Here is a 16,282-nt window from a genome sequence, read left to right on the forward strand (position 1 = left end):
TAGCCAAAGAACAACCAGAACCGCCATCTGAAAGCTAGTCAGAGAGGAGCAGAGGGGTCGCCATCGAGCCTTCGGAAAGGAGAGACGTTGTCCTTAGCTCACTCCACAGCAGTCGCTAAGATCGAGAACTTGTTTTTCCTAGTGGGTAAACACTCAACAGTAGCCGACGGGTCCTTCTTAGAGATATGAGGCTCTCGTCAGTGAAGAATTCGCCTTCTGGTAGCTCTACGGCCTCTCACCAAGCGAAAAGGAGTGGACAGTGGACTTCTCAACCTCAGCCATCAGCGATTTTGTCTCTGGGGAGTAAAGGGCAGACAAGATCATATGCCTCTAACCCTGAAGATTTGGCTCAGAGTTCTTCGCGGAGCAAGCAGAGGTATCATGCCCAAAGACATTGCAAATAAGGCACTGCGGGGGTTTCCAATCATAGCGCATGGCTTGTTGGAAGCAGAAATCATCGCCATCGTGGACCGAGATGGAGGGGAGAGCTGCTGCAACCGAAACTTTGACACAGATTCGCACATAGGCCAGTCTATCTTTGCGATTGGTCCTGGCATCAGAACATATAGGATTGCCGAGGACCGAGCCAACAACACTCAAACCATCAGAACACCAAAAGTGAAGAGGGAGGCCCAATAAGAGAGCTTGTCCAGCGAGAGGCTTCGGATTCGAGTAATCCTTTCGGGAAAATGGCAGTCATTGAGTCTCCTAAAAGGGAAGGAGGGACAAAGTGGAGGTGGAGGGTTTGAAATGGGTATTCTACGGAACCCAAGGGGGGGGGGAGAGGGAGGTGAAGTAGGGAGGTTAGAAGAAGTAGGGTGGGCCAGAAGAGGGGGGGACGACTGCACCTAGCCAGACAGGGCAGCCATGGAGGCTGGCAAACAGGAGGGTCAGAGCCTAGGGAAGAATGTGTAATGGCTAAAATTACATTTCCTTGTTTCGTGATTTTTTTTTTTTTGCATGAAAGACTGGATATGTTATGGCTCCTTTAACATAATATATGGACAGCACACAAATCTTCTACTTTGCAGGTCAGATGAGGCTGAAAATTTGTGGGCAGGCAGACCCCGAGGTCCCCTGCTCATTTTTAACTCTGCTGTCTTTAATACTGATTGCAGGGTGGAAATTGATCTCCCCAGTTGTAACGCAAGCCAAAGTGATGGATCAAGAAGAGAAAAGTCATTATACAACATCACCTTGATCATGAATACAGTTCCAAGGTCTTTTGAGTCCTAGGCTGCCACTAAAATTCACACCAGATGGAGGTTGTCCATGGTCTATTGTTAATCTTTCTAGGTTCTTTTTATTTTTTATTTTTAATTATTATTATTCAATTTGCATTTTAAATCCATCTGCAGTAACTAGCATTTGAGCTGTTTTTTCAAAATATCATGAAGGGACAAGTCCTTCATTAATACAATTCATATCAGCACCTGAATCAATTAAGGCGAAAGTTTTAAGGCTAAATTCTCTACTGATAACAACTTCAATTTGAACATGCCATCGATGAGATTGAACCTTCTAAACAGTTTAAACATGGGATTCTTCAGGAGGATTCTCCTGAGTGGGTTCATTAGAAGCCAAAAGATCTTTAAAGGCTTCTTCGTCGAATTCCAGATTGACAGATTGTTGTTCATTATATAATTCTAGAGTCTGAATTCTCTGTTTAAGACTCTTTATTTCAGTTTTTACTTCGTTTAATTCCTTCCTTAATTCTTGTATTGTTGGCTCTTGCTTTAGAGCTCTTGACACGATTGATTATATTCTTAAAACTATAATCTTCTTGATAAGAAGATTTTTGAGGAGCTTCCTAGATTGTCCTAGGAGCTTCCTTGAGTATTTGAATGTATTCTTTTAACATTTTTGCCTTTGCATCTGGATCAACAATTTGATCAATGACTTATAAAAGAAATGAGTCCTCTGATAAGAAGACCATCAGACCATTTTCCTTGAGCATAGCCTGATAAGGGTCATAGCTACATTGAGGAGTCTGTGGATGAGACCCGAAAGAGTCAGACAAAGCTGCTTGAGATTTCAGGATCCGATTCAGAATCGGAATCGGAACCTTGTTCAGAGGACCTATAGAGTAAAATTTAGAGAGATTCTCTTTAAGAAAATCATCGATTTCTAATGCATTTATTCAGGCCTTAGAGCGGCATTTATTTTGATAGTGACCTACCTTTCCACATTTATAACAAACCGGGGGTTTGTTAGAACGTGTAAAAGGTTTATTAGGTTGGGTTTTTGGATAACTTATCAGTTTTTCCTAGGTTGGATCTGTTAAACTATGGTTTCTCTTCACATGGTGCTGATATATTTATTAATATTTTGAATCTGCCTCTTTTTTTCTCCCTGCAGCTTGGAGTTGATACTGTTCCAGTCCTCATTGGCCCTGTTTCCTACTTGCTGCAATCAAAACCAGCCAAGGGTGGGGAGAGAACTCTCTCTTCTTTCCCTGCTGGACAAGATTATTCCAGTATACAAGTAAGGACTTGAAACTTGTCTTCAGAATGCATTTTTTGTTCTTCACTCTATACTAGTTCATCCAATTTGTGCCAGTACTAATGATTAAACCTTATCTAGGGAGGTTGTGACAGAATTGAAGGCAGCTGGTGCTTCCTGGATTTAGTTTGATGAGCCCACCCTTGTGTTGGATCTTGATTCTCACAAATTGGAAGCTAACTCCTCTTGTTTCCTCCAAGGAATGATGCCATTTGAGACAACCAAGCCGTATAATAGCAAGACCGGGGGTGATCATCGACAATGAGGTGAGGGAATGGGTTGCAAAGGCCTATGAACGCACTGTGCGTCTGATAGAGATGCACAAAGATCTGCTTTTTTAACTAGAGATTTTATTTATTACTTCTTATACCTGTTGAAACTTGAATATGACGCCCCTCTGTTTTCTGTTTTTCATTTTTCATTTGAACACTGGTGGGAAATTTGGATCTCTTGAGAAAATCTGCAAATTGATTCACCGAATTTTATTATTTTCCCTTCCATTTTTTATTTTATGTCACTTTGTTTTGTCTTCAGAGTTCGGGTTTTCGTACCGATTGAAATCTGAATCTGATGCTCCTCTGTTTTGGCTGTATCTGATAATCCAGCACAATCCCATCTCACATTGTTGGATATCCACACATGGGCCCCAGGAGAGAGATCAAATTTTTTTTGGAATCTTTCTGGGATGGGAAGAGCAGTGCCGAGGATTTGTAGAAAGTGGCTACTGATCTCAGGTCATTCATCTGGAAACAGATGGCTGATTCTGGGACCAAATACATTCCAAGCAACAGGTTCTCGTACTACGACCAGATGCTTGATAGTACCATAATGCTTGGGGCTGTTCCCTCTAGATATGGTTGGAATGTTGGTGAGATTGGTTTTGACACCCACTTCTCCATGGCCTGAGGGAATGCCTCTGTTGCTGCTATGGAAATGACCAAGTGGTTTGACACCAACTAGTCGTAAGTGATTACTTCCCTCCACTAAAAGCTTGAACAATTAAAAGAGTTTGTAGCTTATGTTGAATGATTTATTGAACTGTTGTAATTTGTATTCTCTCCAGGGGCAGCCATTTCATTGCTCCTGAATTGGGACTAGACAATTTTTTTATGCTTCTCACAAAGCTGTTAGTGAATATAAAGAGGCCAAAGCTGTACGTCTGCAAGATATTTTCTGTATTGGTCTACTATTTATTACTTGTAGGTCATCAGGTTTGCAACCCTTTTATGGTCTTAAGCTATTTTTCTATGCTTGTGGTAGTACAGACTGGATACATGCTAATCTATGAGGCATACACATAAGATACACGAAGGGTCCATGAATTCTTCTATGGTTAGGTCCTTTCTCTATAACTTACTCTTGCCCAGGATTGGCCCTTTGTTACATGGGGAAATCAGTTGGCGAGATTATGACACTTACTCCCCTTACCAGAATATGCTTGATATACATTAAGAAAATTTTTGAATAGCAACTAAATTGTCAGTGTTTCCTAGGTTGGACTTGTTGAACTATAGTTTCTCTTCACATGGTGCTGATACATTTATTAATATTTTGAATCTGCCTCTTTTTTTTTTTTCCCTGCAGCTTGGAGTAGACACTGTTCCAGACCTAATTGGTCCTGTTTCCTAGCAATCAAAATCAGCCAAGGATGTGGGGAAAACTCTCTCTTCTTCCCCTCCTGGAATGGATTATTCCAGTCTACAAGTAAGGACTTGAAACTTGTCTTTAGAATGCTTTTTTTTTTATTCTTCACTCTTTAGAATGCTTTGTTTTTATTCTTCACTCTATACTGGTTCATCCAATTGTGGCTGTACTAATGATTAAAGCCTTATCTAGATAGGTTGTGACAGAATTTAAGGCGGCTGGTGCTTCCTGGATTCAGTTTGATGAGCACACCCGTGTGTTGGTTATTGATTCTCACAAATTGGAAGCATTCACTAAGTGTTCTCTTTTCCTCCGAGGAATGATGCATTTGAGATGACCAAGCCATATAGTATCAAGACGGGGGTGATCATCAACAATGAAATGAGGGAATGGGTTGCGAAGGCCTATGAATGCACTGTGCAGCTGATCGAGGAGCACAAAGATGTTCACGAGGATCTGGACAAGTACTTGCTTGGATAAAGACTAAGAAGACTTAATGATCATGACGAGGGTTTTTGTTCATGATGATCCTATTATCCTGTAGGCAAAGATTGCAGAACTTCACGAGGATCTGGACAAGTACTCATGTCATAATTAGGACTTTTATCGCCAAGAGTAGGCTTTAGATTTATTGCTGAGATTGTCACTGAATTTTGACTTAAGTATTGCTTGATATTTTTTAATGGGATCAGGTCGAATTGATTTTATCAAGCTTCCTATGGCACCTTAAGCTTCGGGGATCAGGTCGAAGGAAGTTCTTAATTCATGTCTACTTCTAGACATAATATTCCCATCAAAATCAACAACTCGGATAGCTTTTCCTAGCAATACTTCTTTTATGACATATGGACCACTCCATGGGTATACATGCTAATCATGAGTATGTCCCAACTCATGGTATACCCAAGAACGAAAGAGCACCATACACAACCTAGCAAAACTTCTTTCATGGGTATACATGCTAATCAGACCGACTGGAACCCCTTGAGATGCGAAAAAATCATGTATTTATGGTAAAGATCTTCTAGCAGACCTAGGCGATGTATTTTTGCTTCCATGCTGGCATTGGATGATTAACAAAATAAATAAAAAAAAAATTCAAAATATAGTTAAGGGCTTTGACATGCTTAGAATTGACTAAGATCACCCAACAAACCATAGATCGGTTTCAAATTGAGTCAAAAACCCAATTGGACTAAATCCCCTGAGTTAACTTGAGCTAGAGTGGTATTGACTCAGGTTGACGTTGGATGCACTCTAGATGATGCTGGTGCCCGACTCTGTGACTCAATGCCTTAGATGGCAAGATCCCGCTGATCCAAGGAGCGGCGAAATCACCCTTAGAGATAGTGAAGTGTGTCCTCACTCCACCCATTACCATCAAATAACATGTGCAAGAGCTTTCAATCATGATCTCACCCCCGAAGAAACATTTATGAGTATAACCATTGTTCGGTGACACGACGATATTAATGAGCCTCCAGACTTGTTTTCTCAATACCTCCAATCCAAGAAGGAAGGATATTGTTGCACACAAACAGAAACCACATTAATTATACTAATCGCAAGCGCGCAGTGTCAATTGTAGCTATAGATTGAACTCAGGGAGGTTGAGTGCTTAATTAACACACTTCCAAATTACAGAGTGTAAATATCAAGAGAGTTGACTATATTAATTTAACTAAGTATACAAGATAATTCTAACAATCAAATATCAAATTAAATTAGTGCAATTGAATTTAACGAACCAATAGAGAATAATGGAATAAAATTAATGGGAAAGGTTCATTCAGGATTAGGATTCAATATGAGAATAAGTTGAATTAACAATAGGCATGGAGACATATTACATATAATATGATCTAGTTCTATGAGAGATGTGGCAATGGCTAACATACCCCATGAGTAGCATCATTCAATATGTAATATTAAGCTAAACATCATAAATCCGAATTAGTGTCACTATGGCTCCGGCCGTTATCATGTATATAGTCCTCTTAGATGAGATACACAATGCGGCGGTCAGCCGTAGTAAGTCTAACTAGATTCATGTTCATTAAAATAAAGCATGTCCATTATTTATGCATAATAATCCTTCACCCAAATCTCAAAAGAATGGGTTTAGCTAGCCATGGGAGTGGTGGTGATCATGCTACTTAAATTAAGAATAAAAGACATAACAATGGAAATTAAATTTAAAATAAAAAAAATAAATTGTTTTTCTGAAATGAAAAATAACTGCAGAATTTTATTGAAAAAGAGAACAAATTCCAAGCTTCTGCACGTCCAAACTCCAAAGATGTTTCTAAATCTTCAATTATAACTTTAATGGCTCCAATGAAAATTTAAAGAGAAAATAAAAATTACAACTTGTAAACATAAATTATTCAAAGATAAACTAATGAAGTAAAAAAAGAAAGATAGGAAAAAGGGGACTTGGTTCTTTTAGACAGAGGAGATAATATCTTGTCCCTTGGTGCATTCCACGACCTCAGACACTTCTTCATTAGAATTCGAATTCTTACTAACTTTGTCCTCCAAATTAGAAGAAAAAATAGAGATTGATTGGCCTTCGATCGATTCATTAGAAGAAATAAAATTCAAATCCTGCGCTTCCTCCCCTAAATTTTCTTCATCAAACTCCTTATTTTTCTCCAGAGATTTAGCTCAATTTCAAATTAGAAAAGGCTAGAGCTCAAGTTTGGGTTTGGACCTTTGCCCATTCATTGGTTCCTTGGTATGATTCATTTTAGGTTTGTATGGGTCTGTTTTTAGGATTTCAAGTTTCATTGATTTTGGATTTTAGCAAAGAAGTGAAGAAAACATAGGGTCGGGCTGGGCCAAGCCAAGCTCAATCCAAAACCTCAACCTTCGCTCAATTCGATTTTACCTTAGGGTCAAAGTTTTTCAATCCTAATCTGTCTTTTTGTTTTTTGTTTTTTGTTTTTTGTCTTTTGTTTTTTGTTTTTTGTTTTTTGTCTTTTGTTTTTTGTTTTTTGCTTTTTTTTAATGAATCCTAATGTGTCTTTAGGCTGTGTTTGATAGCTAAGAAAAGAAAAAAGTACAAAAATTATATTTTTTTTCTTGATTTAAGAAAATCTCTTTGTGCTTGGTATGTCCTAAATTAAGAGAATTTTTTTTTTTTAATTTCAAAATTCACCTTGGAATGGTGAAGTTTTCTTTTTGCAGCACAAAAAAAAAAAAAAAAAAAAAAAAAAGCTTGCCTGAAACACAAGAAAAATAAAAGTTTTTCTTTTTCTTCTCTTTTGATGGTAATTAAACATATATATATTTATTTCTTATCATATCATTTCTCTCTATTCTTTTTTTTTTTTCTAGATTTTCTTTCTTTGGGAAAATTACGACCCCTCCCCTACACCTAACGGTGTTAGTTCGCTTTTAATTTTAAAACTCAAAAGACCATTTTACCGTTTAACTAAAAGATGATAATAGAAGATCATTTTAACCCCTTGTTCATCATCTACCCAAATACCCCAAATCTTAACCATTGCCTTATGATGAAAATCTTGTCAATCTTCGGTGGAAACAATAGTGCAACTATCCAGCGAAGGTAAGCATACCAGAAGTCTGCAGTCGGGAGCTCATCGCTGAAGTCTGCAACACCTTCGCACAGAGGCAAAATATATAATTATTGAGAATCAGGCACGATTATGGTCTAGCAATATTCTGGGTTCACCTGGGCAGTGGTGTGCTGATGGTTTCTCTGGATTTAGAGTTGATGGGCAGGATTTCGGTCATTAATAGAACTCTGAAATTTCAGACAAAATTAAATTATGCAATCCCAAAAACAGATGTTAACATAATACGTGGGACTACAACTAAAATATTAGTGGGTTAGTTGGATTAATTGCAGGTTCAGTTCACATTAGCGGACTTCCCTTGTTTTATACTGGACATAGCAAACTCTAAAACCATAAATTTACCCAAAAAGAACCAAAGCTGTGTTAGAATCCTACTAAATGAACCATTGGATGACTTCCCCTGTTTTATCTGGGTAGTTGTATATCTTTCAGCTCTTTCGAACATTGCTACTAGTATGTTGGTAAAAGAATGAAATAAGAAAAGGAAAGATACCTCAAGAGGACAGATCATAATATGTGAGAAAAAAATAAGCTTTTTCAGAGTGAAGAGTAGGATTTTCTCACAGAATTCACATTCACGTGGAAAAATCCGTTAGATACACACTCAAGAGAAGGAATCAGGTTTCTGTAGTAAGTGCAACTGCAAAACACTCAAAACACTCTGTTTTTTAAGGATCTAAGCAGAAGAAGAGAAACCCAGAAACTTGCTTGCTGCTGCTTCTTCTTCTTCTTCTTTTAGGTTTTCCTACACTTGGGTAGCTCTTCTAGTTACCCAACGATTCATATCCCAAGTTTCAAATCGAATTCGGAGCTCTTCAATTTAACCAAAGGGATGGAGATGTTAGGGTTTCGCTTAGTTTCTGTGGTGTGTGTGTAGGGAATCTGATAAAAAAATCAGTAGCAGAAGAGGTCCAGCTGCAAACGGCATACATGTGGAGGAGGGCATTCAACTGACTCGGCGATGCCATTCTTGAGGTGAGTGGCATGAAGCTTCTGGCCCTCCTCGAGTCAGAACCTGATTCCACCATCTTCTCCGGCGGGGGTGGGCGTGGTAAGTTGCCGATGATGAGGGGAGGTGGCTGCCTTCCCTCTTTTGTTTTGTTTTAATGGGAGGACATATGAGTAAGTTCATGCCTATATAAGGGCATTTTCGAAATTAAATAGTATAATATTAGGTGACATCACCAATTAACCGTTCCAATTTCACGGTGACTAACGGATATGATCTAATTGCAAGAATCTTAGAAAAGTTAGGAGAGGAGGGCGTAATTCATTCAAACCCTTAAATCTACGTGTAATTTCAACAAACTACAGGAGAGAGGGCGTAATTTTACCTTTTTCTTTTCATTTCTTTTCTTCTCTTGATTACCAAACACAGCTTAAGGTTAGAAATCTTAATCAAGACTTTGTTTGAGCTCAAGACAAATTACTTAATCGAGCCAATCATGTTGCAAGTTAGTAGATGGAGGAATCGATTGATTGACGGATCGGGATCCTCCACGACCTACATTCTTTGCGAAGGTTGGCGAAGGATACCTGCGATGGTGACACGTGTTATTGGACACGTGTATGGTGGATCGTCGAAATTTTCGTTCTGGAAATGGACCGGGTCGACGACAATAAACTATATTCTTCCCCGAGCTCTGCCACTGCAAGTGCTGTGCCAAAGGACTCCGGAAAACCAGAGTCACCTGTGCCAAAAGATGACAAGGGATGTCAAAAGACCCCGCCGCTGCAAGTCCTTTCTCTGGCGTAGGGTCCTATCCCTGTTTCACATCTTCTTCTTCTTCTCCCTCCTTACTCTCTTCTGTTCGAAAAGCAATATTAGTCACTGAGATCTATCTACATGTTCAAATAATTCTGCATTTTTTGAATCTACATGAGCAAGAATGATATGGAGCTCTCATTTCTCCCCTTCTAACAGCTTCCAGAGGTCTCTAGGGTTTTTGTTGGAGCTACGGATCTTTGCATTTCCAATTGTTATTTCTTGGATTTTGTCGTGAGAATCTCTCTAGGGTTTCTGAAATGGGATTTGGATTTTCAACTGGATACTATCTTTTCCAGGGTTTTACTTCTCGTCTCCGTGAGCAAATTTCAGAATTGCTAGTATCAAGAAAATTGAATTTTTCTTTCATTTGTTTGTTTTTGGAGCCACTTGATTTCAAAAAATGTGGATTTGGGTTTGTTTGGAATTATGCGAGGGAAGAGTAGAACACTTCTTTTTACCCTTGATTTTTTATTTATGTTTTGTATATTTGCATTGTTGTGTGCAAGACTTGCGCTGAGGCTCGAACACACTAGAGAATCCCTATCCTTTGCCACCGGAGAAGGACTTGTAGTGGCGGAGCTCGGGGAAGAAAGAAGAAGAGGGCTTGTTGCGTTGGTTACCGAAATCCTCCACGTTTTTTGTCAACCCGATCCATTTCCAAAACCAAAATTTCAGACCGATATAGGTGACGATCCACCATACACGTGTCCGATATCACGTGTGACCATCGCAGGTAACCTCCGTCAGCCTATGCCAAGAATTGAGGTCGTAGATGTCCACTACATCAAGGTCGATAGGACCATAGCAACCCATCAAGGAGTCCAGTAAACATGAGAGAAGGAGAGGAGAGAAGGAGAGAGGGAGAGAGGGAGAGAGGGAGAGAGTTCTTCATAATCATAAATGGTGACATGTGAGCAATCGAAGAACTCTGCTACCATCATGGTACTTGAATGTTGATTAAGCATTTGCCGTTCATATTTCCTGTTCTTGAATGACCAATTGGAGAAATTTGCTGCAATCATGGCACTAGAATTTTGATTAAGCATTTGCAGTTTATATTCCCTCTTCTCAAATGATCAATTGGAGAAATCTGCTACCTTCATGACATTAGAACGTCGATTAGGAATTTTCCGGTCAGGTTTCCCAATCTCGAATGACCAAATGACAGAATTCTGCTACCATCATTGCACTAGAATGCTGATTAAGCGGTTGCTGTTCATATTCCTCGGTTCATTACCTTGACAAAGCTATAGAAATAGCCTTTTATGATGACTCTATGGTTGATCAAGGCGCTAGAATGTTGATTAAGCATTTTTCTGTTCATATTCCCTGTTCTTGAATGACCAACTGGAGAAATCTGCTACCTTCATGGCACGAGAATGTTTTTGTTGGTCAGGTTCCCCATTTCTTGAATAACCAAATGAAGAATTCTGCTACCATCATTGCAATTGTAAGTGGAGTAGGCTTTTGCTGGAAAGGATTCCCTGTTCTCAAACAGAGGCTTCCGGTGTTTTACTCAACAATAGGGTCTTGACGCATAGGTATCAAAAAGAAAGCTGGTGATGTAACCCGGATTGATAAATATATAAATTCTCAACATCTTTTCCATGTAATGGAATTCCAAACCAGTCAAAAGCCTTTGCAATGGTGAAGGCAGATTATATTTTGATTAGTGGACGTCCACAATTCACAGCGTGAGAACACAGCTGGTTTTTTGGCTGATAGAAGCGAGAATATCACAATAGACGGTTTGTCACCTGAAGTCAGAGAGAAATTCCAAAACAAGGCACATATAACTGTTTTCTATAGATCCCATCAATAGCAGTCTAGTAAAAACTTCCAATGGTGGCCTATCAGGTAATAGTGTTCCCTGCAAGTCAGAGGAAAGGAGTGGTTAATCATCAAAGAAATATACTAATGGCAGTTTCTGATAGTTTCAATTAGAGTAGGGGAAAAAGACAGTGAAATGCCTGACCAAGTCATGATGAAGTTATGGCATCCTCGGGAGTTCTACCAAAGATATTTTTCCCTCAATGCCTCAAATCTCCTCCAGCTTTATACAACCCTCAAGACATAATATCACCAAAATGTTCAGCAGCTCAGCCTTGACAAACCCAGTAGTTGTACCAATGAAAAGCAATCTTCACTACAAACTTCAAATAGTTGGGAACTCTGGGAAGTATTCCAACTTCACACAGCTAAAATGGATTAATTGCTTCAAGTATTTCAAGGGTGACAGATCCGTCAGTAGGGATTGAAGCCTTGCAGATATTTTCAACTCGAATAAATCCGTGAGCATTGAAAAATCATCAGAACTTTTTGAAATACTGGTTGCTTTCAGGTTAATTCCATGCAAGCAACTCATTCTCCCCATTGATCTTGGTAGTTTCAGTAGTTCATAGCAATCAGAAGCATCTAATACCACAAGCTTCTCTAATAACCCAACACCATCGGGCAATTCCTCAATTTCTGAAACATTCGTCAATTTGAGCTCGACCAAAGATTTACATCACCAATGGACTCAAAACAACTTCTTGAGTAATTTGCACTCCACAAGAATAAGTTCTTCAAGAGAAATCAACCTGGAAATATTGCTTGGGAGTTCTTCAATATCTGACCCTGACAAGTCAAGCTGTTCTTGAGTGAGTTGGAACATTTAAGCATAAGATTTTTTAGTTGAATCAACTTCCCGATTGACTCATCTAAGCTGTTCTTCAAGGATCTGCAATTTCCAAGCTCTAATCATTCGAAGTGAGGAAACCATGAAAGGTCTGCGGACTTAGCTAGATATGTACAATCACCAAGAATGAGAACTTTCAAAATCTTGGAACAGCTGTCAAACATAGAGAAAACATACTTATAATACTATCAATAAAACTTCATAATCAAATCAGAAAAGAAAAAGTTAAATACTATACCTTATTTTCATCTTGAGACCTGATATTCCAAGCTTGTTCAATTATGCTACACGATAGATCGAGAATAACGAGTCTCTCATGATAAAGGAACAGTCCCAGTGGAAAGGATCATGCCTTTTATCTTGTCAATTCCCTACCATAGAAATTAACCAAAGTCATGGAAATTGGTGGACAATAATATAAACCCCCCCCCCCCCCAACCAACAGACACACACACACACACACACACACAAAAACAAAACAAAAACAGAAAGGGAAGTGTGATAAGGGCATATCCCATGGTAATATCTGATTTGCAGCTGCCCAGCTAGAGATGGAGAGATGGAAATAAATATGAGATTGTGAACATAGAGAAGTGAGAAAGTCTGTGAACGGTTGGAAGTCCCAAGCTGCATTGGACAGCAGTGGAAGATGAAGAGGGGGCAAACATGACAAAAAAAAGTAGATAGGTGAAGGAGGGGCACTGTTTTGGGTAGTTTTGTAATACCTAACTTTATTTTGAGTAATTTTGTTAAAAGAAGATTGTTGGAGCTTGACAGTTATAGGAAAACTAAACAGGAACAAAATACAAAACCACCATGAATCATACTTAGTTATATGTTAGAAGGAAGCAAATTTGGCAAATTGCTAATAAGCAGTGGAATATTCCACAAGAAAGCTAGAATCCTAGTTCATTTCAGGGAATCAAATGATGCCATATCTTCGAAACTGATTGATCTTCAGAAGATTCTAAGCATAACCAACCATATCAACCCAGACATAAGATCATCATGCATTCTTAATTAGAACAAGAATTAGAATATTCTCACAGTCAAAGCAAAAATCCAGCTATTGCAATCCCTTTCCATGTACTAAAAGTGTTATGGCTAAAGGTATTAGTTCTGACCGGTTCAGGTTTCATAGGTTTCATTCTAAAATGTGAAAGTTCACAAGGGACGAGAATCATGACCAAGTATACTATAAGTGTGTTGTCGAAGGAGTAGAGACGAACTAGACCTGCATGCCTCAACCTACAAGTGTCCACATCTTGCACTTTTTTAATGTACACATCAACTAAGAAACAAAACCCTAGATTTCAAGTAACAAAATATTCCCAAAACAGAACAATTACCACCCCTTGTTCAAGGAATAGTTAACTCACTACATGGTAACAGACTAAAAGCAACCAAAACCAATTCTTCAGGCAATTTGGAAAAACTAAACTCAATTTTGAGTAATCTTATAGTTTTCCCAAATTTTTTAACCTAGTCAATGACAATGAGATAGAACCTAATTATAGATTAAAATGTATGTGGAAAAATAAAATTAATTCTACTAAACTGCTTAAATTGGTGTTTACCTTCAGTAACTGCTTGAATTGGTGTTGGCTCCGGAATCAACAGCCGTCTCATCATCCTTACGAAGAAAAAGTCTCTCCATAGCCCTCAAGACTTCCTCTTCCTCCTCGTTTTCAAGAACAATTCTCCCAATAGCCCTCAACAGCGCCTCATCCTCATTGTCAAAGCAATAACTCCCACTAGCCCTCAACCCTATCTCTGTATCTTTAACGGGAGATCGACAAGCTGCCTCATCATCCTCGTTGAGAACTGGTCTCACTGTAGCCCTCAACAATGCTTCTTCCACTCGAGGAGGACTTGCCTCATCAATAAGTCTTTCAATAGCCGTCAACTCTACCTCCTTAGGAACATTACTGCTGGATCCTCTAACCCCAATGTTGCTCAGTTTTAGTGGAGGTAATCCACCACTAACGTTGACATATGAGCAATCGAAGAAGTCTGCTACCATCATGGCAGTTGAATGTTGATTAAGCATTTGCTGTTCATATTCCCTGTTCTCAAATGACCAATTCGAGAAATCTGCCACCATCATGGCACTCGAATGTCGATTAGGTTCTTGTTGGTTAGTTTCTCTGCTCTCGAATGACCAATTAAAGAAATCTTCTACCATTGAGGCACTCGAATAGCCATTAGGCTTTTGCTGGGAAGGTTCCCTGTTCTCAAACAGAATTTTCCAGAATTTTACCCTACAAAAGTGTCTTGACGAATCGTTATCCCAAGAGAGCTGTTGACGTAACTCGGATTGATGAATATATAAATTCTCAATAGCATCTTTTCCATGTAATGGAATTCCAAACCAGTCAAATTCTTTAAAATGATGAAGGTAGATTAAATTTTGATTAGTAGTGAACTCAACGTCCTCAATTCTCAGTGTATGAACACAACTGATTGTGTTATCTTTTTGGCGGATAGAAGCAGAAATATCACAATAGATGGTTTGTGAGCTGAAGTCAGAGGGTAATTCCAAAACAAGGCACAGAATTAACCATTTTTTATAGATCCCATCAATAGCAGTCAAAGAAAAACTTCGCAATGGTGGCCTTTCAGGTAATAGTGTTCCCTGCAAGTCAGAGGAAAGGAGCTGTTAATCATCAAAGAAATATACTAATGGTAGTTTCTGATAGTTCTAATTAGAGTAGGGGAAAACGAGACAGTGAAAAGACCTGGCCAAGTATTTTCCTTGGAGTTATGGTCAAGTTATGGCATCCTCGGGCATTGAGTTCTACCAAAGATAGTTTCCCGCCGAGGCCTCGAATCTCCTCCAGCTTTATACAACCTTCAAGACATAATATCGCCAAAACTTTCAGCCTTGACAAATCCGGTAGTCGTACCAAGGAAAAGCAATCTTCACAACAAAGCTCAACTAAGCTTAAGGGAAGCTCTGGGAGGTATTCCAACTTCACACACTTAAAAAGGTTTAATTGCTTCAAATATTTCAAGTGTGAGAGATCTGTCGGGAGGGATTGAAGTGTTGCAGACATTTTCAACTTGAATAAATTCGAGAGCATTGAAAAATCATCAGGAATGTTCGAAATATTGTCTCCTCGTAAGTTAATGCTATGCAAGCACCTCATTCTCCCCATTGATCTTGGTAGCTTCACTAGTTTATAGCAACCATAAGCATCTAATACCATAAGCTTCTCTAATAATCCAACACCATCAGGCAATTCCTTAATTTTTGAAACATTAGTCAATTTAAGCTCAACCAAAGATTTTAGACCACCGATTGACTCAGGCAAACTCTTGAGTGAACGGCATCCTTCGAGACTAAGTTCTTCAAGAGAGCTCAACCTGGAAATACTGTTTGGGAGTTCTTCAATTGTTAACCACGACAAGTCAAGCTGGACTAGAGATTTTAGTTTACCAATGGAATCGGGCAACTTTTTGAGTGAGTCACAACGCTTAAGATTAAGATTTTTGAGTTGACTAAACTGCCCGATGGACTCATTTAACTTCTCCAATGATCTGCAGTTTCCGAGATCTAATCGTTCCAAGTGAGGAAACCATGAAGAGTCTGGGGACTCAGCTAGATATGTGCAATCACTAAGAACAAGAACTTTCAAATTTTGGAACCGCTGTCAAACAAAGAGAAAACATACTTAAGAGTACTATACTTGAAACTTAATAATTAAATCACAAAAGAAAAAGTCAAATACTATACCTTAGTTTCATTTTGAGACCTGATATTCCAAGCTTCTTCAATCATGCTACCCGATAGGTCGAGATTAACCAGTCTCTTATGATAAAAATTGGCTGGTAGAATATCCAAAGGACAACGCTTCCATCTGAACCACTTTAATGTAGAAGGAAGGGGCGGAAAATCACCCCTGAAGTGTACTGAATTAATATCGAGAAATCTTAGATTGGAAATCATCTCAAAGTGTTCACTAGCTAATGGAACACTTTGTAACCTGGTCGGAAGGATCATGCCTTTTATCTTGTCAGTTCCCTACAATAGAAAATAACCAAAATAAACAGAAATTGATGGACAATAGAAACACCCCCCCCCCC

The 16,282-nt window shown here is 38.9% G+C and overlaps 1 protein-coding gene and 1 long non-coding RNA gene across 4 annotated transcripts in view; one reads left to right on the forward strand and one right to left on the reverse strand.

Annotated features, from left to right (window-relative positions):
* The first annotated feature begins 869 nt into the window (after positions 1–869).
* Positions 870–4,857, forward strand: LOC122086395. Of its 2 annotated transcripts, none has more exons than XR_006142399.1 (7): positions 870–1,265; positions 2,359–2,484; positions 2,584–2,768; positions 3,108–3,464; positions 3,566–3,713; positions 4,087–4,206; positions 4,339–4,857. It is a non-coding gene; the product is annotated as an uncharacterized LOC122086395 (long non-coding RNA). The 2 variants fall into 2 exon arrangements; XR_006142398.1 differs by having other exon boundaries at positions 872–1,265; positions 3,566–3,701.
* Positions 4,858–10,434: 5,577 nt separating this feature from the next.
* LOC122086691 (TMV resistance protein N-like) overlaps positions 10,435–16,282 on the reverse strand; it is an 8,234-nt gene continuing 2,386 nt past the window's right edge. For both annotated transcript variants that reach the window (XM_042655679.1, XM_042655678.1), the window contains exons 3-8: positions 15,933–16,220; positions 14,935–15,846; positions 13,774–14,831; positions 12,435–12,567; positions 11,492–12,349; positions 10,435–11,386 (exon numbers count right to left, since the gene is read on the reverse strand). In XM_042655679.1, coding sequence (XP_042511613.1) covers positions 13,776–14,831; positions 14,935–15,846; positions 15,933–16,220 — 2,256 coding nt within the window. In that variant the 3' untranslated portion in view covers positions 10,435–11,386; positions 11,492–12,349; positions 12,435–12,567; positions 13,774–13,775. The remainder of the gene's footprint in view (positions 11,387–11,491; positions 12,350–12,434; positions 12,568–13,773; positions 14,832–14,934; positions 15,847–15,932; positions 16,221–16,282) is intronic.

This window comes from Macadamia integrifolia, chromosome 8 (assembly GCF_013358625.1).
Source record: "Macadamia integrifolia cultivar HAES 741 chromosome 8, SCU_Mint_v3, whole genome shotgun sequence".
NCBI classification, from domain to species: Eukaryota; Viridiplantae; Streptophyta; class Magnoliopsida; order Proteales; family Proteaceae; genus Macadamia; species Macadamia integrifolia.